At 45.7% G+C, this 4,751-nt stretch overlaps 1 protein-coding gene across 1 annotated transcript; it reads left to right on the top strand.

The window, feature by feature from the left end:
• Window positions 1-1,693: 1,693 nt before the first annotated feature.
• Window positions 1,694-2,641, top strand: OR1AB2 (olfactory receptor family 1 subfamily AB member 2). Its single transcript, NM_001390615.1, has one exon. It carries the CDS (start codon window positions 1,694-1,696, stop codon window positions 2,639-2,641), a length of 948 nt encoding a protein of 315 aa, NP_001377544.1.
• The last annotated feature ends 2,110 nt before the right edge of the window (window positions 2,642-4,751 follow it).

Below are 4,751 nucleotides of genomic sequence, written 5' to 3'. Positions count from 1 at the left end.
GATGGATCTAGAGTCTGTCATACAGAGTGAAGCAAGCCAGATAGAGAAAAACAAATGTTGGATATTGCCGCATGTATGTGGAATCTAGAAAAATGGTACAGGTAAACTTAGTTCCAGGGCAGGAATAGAGGTGCAGATGGAGAGAAGAGATCTGTGGACACAAGAGGGGAAGGAGAAGATGGGACAAATTGTGAGAGTAGGATTGACATATATACACAGCCATGTGAAAATAGCTAGCTAGTGGGAAGCTGCTGTGTGACACAGGGAGCTCGGCTTAGCTCTCTGTAAGGACCTAGAGAGGTGGCCTGGGGTGGGGGCTGGGGAGTGGGAGGGAGGCCGGGGAGGGGGTGTATATGTATACATATAGCTGATCCCCAGGTGGCGCTAGTGGTAAAGAATATACCTGTCAATGCAGGAGATGTAAGAGACACGGGTTCGATCCCTAGGTTGGGAAGATCCTGTGGAGGAAGGCATGGCAACCCACTCCAGTATTTTTTTTTTAATTTTATGGTTATTTATCTTTTTAATTGAAAGATAATTGCTTTACAGAATTGTGTTGGTTTCTGCCAAACATCAACATGAATCCACCATAGGTATACATATGTCCCCTCCCTCTTGACACTCCAGTATTCTTACCTGGAGAATCCCATGGACAGAGGAGCCTGGTAGGCCACAGTCCATAGCATCACAAAGAGTCAGACACGATTGAAGTGACTTAGCACACACGCATAGCAGAGTCACTTCTTTGTACAGCCGAAACTCATACAATGTTGTAAAGCAATTATACTCCGATAAAATAAATAAATACTAATAAATATAAAAAATGAAGATAATGATAAATTGGTACATCTTGCATAGCACAGAGCATTTTATAGGCACACAACACACTGCTTGCAGTTGTTGTTGCTATTTAGACACTAAGTTGTGTCTGACTTTTTGTGACCCCATGGACTGTAGTCTGCCAGGCTCTTCTGCCCATGGGATTATCCCAGTAAGAATACTGGAATGGGTGGCCATTTCCTCCTCCAGGGGATCTTCCCAACCCAGGGATTGAACCTGCCTCTCCTGCAGCTCCTCCATTGGTAGATGGATTCTTTTCCACTGAGCCATCTTAATTTGAGTTCTCCCCAAAGCAGATTCTGAGTCAAGAACTTGAGTGCTAATATTTATTTGGAAAATAATCCCAGAAGACTCAGTGAGTGTTTGGGGAAAGAAGGTGTGGATGAGTAGGGATCCATGTGAGAACACACCCCAGAGCTCCCTCACTCAGAAGGGATGAAGCTGGGACATTCACCCAACAAGCCCAGTCCCTCACTAGCCAAAAGTCGTTCTTGGGATGTCAACCGCCAGCACTTCCTCATTACACCGTGTGCAGGTTAAGCCTGCTCCAGTGATCAGATAAAGCCTTGGTGCACAGAGACACAGGTGGTAGAGGTGAGAGATGGTCAGTGTGCTTAGGAGCTGTCCACCAACCTGCTAGTGACACCCTGCAGGTGGGCTGTGAAGAATGAATGGTGTGTTTACTGATGGAAATGATCCAGCAAATGAGTGGGAGGATTCAGCTGCAGAAAGAGTGGGAAGAATTGATGAACGGCTGAACTAAGGAGAGGGGATGAGATCCAGGGTGCAAAGGAGGGGCTGCCTTGACCAGGACCCTGGACAGCTCCTCCGTTTCCTTTCTGATTGATTCAGGATGGCTGAAATTGGGGCAAATCTCACCCTGGTCTCTGAGTTCCTGCTCCTGGGCCTCTCGGAGGACCCCAAGCAACAGCGGCTGCTGTTCATTCTCTTTCTGAGCATGTACCTGGTCACACAGCTGGGTAACCTGTCCATTATCCTGGCCATCGCCACTGACGTCCGGCTCCACACTCCCATGTACTTCTTCCTGGCCAACCTGGCCTTCGTGGACATTTGCTTCACCTCCACCACCATCCCCAAGATGCTGGCCAACCACGTGTCAGGACACAAAGGGATTCCTTATGCTGGCTGCCTGGCCCAGATGTTCTTCTTCATCTGGTTCGCTGGCATCGACAGCTTCCTGCTGACCACCATGGCCTATGACCGCTATAAGGCCATCTGTCACCCTCTACACTATGCCCTGTCTGTGACACCACAGCTCTGTAGCGTCCTGGTGGCAGCATCCTGGACTGCAGCCTTCGGGAATGCCCTGACCCACACAGTATTACTGACCCGTCTCTCATTCTGCACCCACAACCAGATCCCCCATTTCTTCTGTGACCTGAGCCCTCTGCTGAAGCTCGCCTGCTCTGACACCTTTCTCAACAATGCAGTGGTATACACTGTGGGCGCCCTGCCTATCATCACCCCCTTTGTGGGCATCTTGGTCTCCTACACACGCATCTTTGCTGCCGTGTTGAGGATACCGTCCACGAGAGGCAAGCGGAAGGCTTTCTCTACCTGTGGCTCTCATCTCTCTGTGGTGTCCCTGTTCTACGGCACCATCATTGGGGTTTATTTCAGCCCCATGTCCTCCCACGCGGCCCAGAAGGACACGGCTGCTGCAGTGATGTACACTGTGGTCACTCCCATGCTGAACCCCTTCATCTACAGCCTACGCAACAGCGACATGAAGGGCGCCTTGGGAGCCCTCATCAGCAGGAGGCCAGTTTTTATTCAGTGACCACAGCATTGCGACATCTGAGTGTCCAGATTCAGCCCCCATCTGTCCTGAACTTTCCTGCACAGTCCCAATCTTAGACAGTTCCTACATTTCATTCTTGGTTCATTTGTTTATTACTTTATCCTTCCAACAGATACTTATTGAACATCTGTTGCATTTTACTATTGGTTGGTTACTATTTATACTCTTTCAAGAGTCTGGCAGGGGACAAAGAAAGTCTCCGACCTTGTGGCACTTAAACTGAAGTCTAAAGAACTCATCATGGTCAAAAAGAAGTACTCTAGAAACCAGAGAGACCAGGATTCAAGTGCTATTTTGTGTTAAGGTCAGGTTAAGCTGCTGTAACAAAGAGCCAGAAAGGCAAAAGCTCAAGGGGTGTAAGGTTTTGCAGATTCTTGGATTTTTTAGCAATAGAGTTCCTTCAAAAAACAGCAGACATCTGGTCTAGTACTTCTAGTTGCTAGGAACCATATACAGTGTTTTTTTCCTAGCCAGAGTTCTAAGTCTATTTAATTTACAGTATTTGGTTTCTTGAACTACCTACATCTTTGTCATTCTCTGTTAACATTCATTTGAAACAATAGCCTTGGGCATGAGGCAAAATCCCTATTTAAACTGTTTGAGAGAAGAGAAAGCTGTTGGCTCTTCCAATTGCGCGGTATTTCTGACTTTCAAAACTGGCTTGTTCTTGGGTCAGATCACCTCTTTCTTGTGATTCCTTGCTGTTGCAGCAAGGAGCGGTCAACTTATGCTGGCATTCTCACTCTTCCCAATCACTTCTAGAAACACAGACTCAGTAGACCTATGGTCTACATTTCCGGTAGGTTATACCAGGTGATGACGTTACCAAATATTGTTCTTTGACATAACAAGGTTCACCAGCATTCCAGTCTGCAATATTTGTGTCCTTGCCACCAGGTCACTAGACTAGTGCAACTGATTTTTTATTTTTGTGATTAGAACACTCCACTTCTGATACTAATTTTTGTATTAGTTAGGATGAATAGCCTATTTGCTATATTAGGGTTTCTATAACAAAAATACCACAAATTGTCAACATATGGCTTAAATAAAAGAAATGTGTTGTCTTGCACTTCTGGAGACCCTCAGTCTTAAATCAATGCAGTACCAGTTTGCTTTCTTCTGCGGCATAAGCGAATGAAGGTCTCTTCCGTGCCTCTCTCCCCACCTGGTGGTTCACTAGCTCTCTTTGGTGTCCCTGACTTGTAGATACCTGCTTTCATCTTTACATGTCATCCTCCCTGTGTGCATGGCTATCTCTAAATATCCCCTTCTTATAAGGACACCAGTTACTTTGGATTAGGAATCCATTTTACTCTAATATGACCTCATCTTAACTATTATATCTGCATGCATGGGTGCTCACTCTGTCATGTCTGACTCTTTGTGACTCCCTGGACTGTAGCCTGCCAGGCTCCTCTATCCATGGAATTTTCCAGGCAAGAATACTGGAGTAGGGTGTCATTTTCTACTTCAGAGGATCTTCCCTACCCAGCGATCGAACCCGCATCCCCTATGTCTCCAGCATTGCAGGCAGATTCTTTACCGTTGAGCCATCAGGGAAGCCCCTTTATACGTGCAACAGTCTTATTTCCAAATAAGGTCACATTCAGAAATATTGAGGGTTAGGATTTCAACAAATGAATTTGGGAAATGGACATAATCCAATCTATAACATCTGCTAAAAACAAAAAAAAAAAAGACAAAAAGTAATGACTCAAACAAAATAGTTTATTTCTGTCTCATGCAACAGTCAGAATTCTAGGTCAGTGGCTGATTCTGCTCCTTTCAAGCATTCAGAAACCCAGATTCTTTATATCTTATTTCTTGCCTATTTCCCAGGACATTATTATTGTCTGTAACATTGAAGCTGTGAACCCTAGATTGTCGAAAAATAATCAGAGAGCTCAGGGGAGACAAGCCCATTATCTTGAAGTGCTATGTACTTCTCACATTCCACACTGGGTTATGAAAGCGAAGTGTTAGTCACTCAGTAGTGTTGACTCTTTGCAACCCCATGGACTGTAGCCCACCAGGCTCCTCTGTCCACAGGATTCTCCAGGTAAGAATATTGGAGTGAGTAGCCATT

Source organism: Bos taurus, chromosome 7 (genome assembly GCF_002263795.3).
Source record: "Bos taurus isolate L1 Dominette 01449 registration number 42190680 breed Hereford chromosome 7, ARS-UCD2.0, whole genome shotgun sequence".
NCBI lineage: Eukaryota > Metazoa > Chordata > Mammalia > Artiodactyla > Bovidae > Bos > Bos taurus.
Note: the sequence above shows the minus strand (reverse complement) of the source record. Positions and strands in the feature narration are given on the sequence as shown.

What these genes read in the sequence shown, in the direction of transcription:
- OR1AB2 (NM_001390615.1), top strand. Translation starts at nt 1,694, where the DNA reads ATGGCTGAAATTGGGGCAAATCTCACCCTGGTCTCTGAGTTCCTGCTC.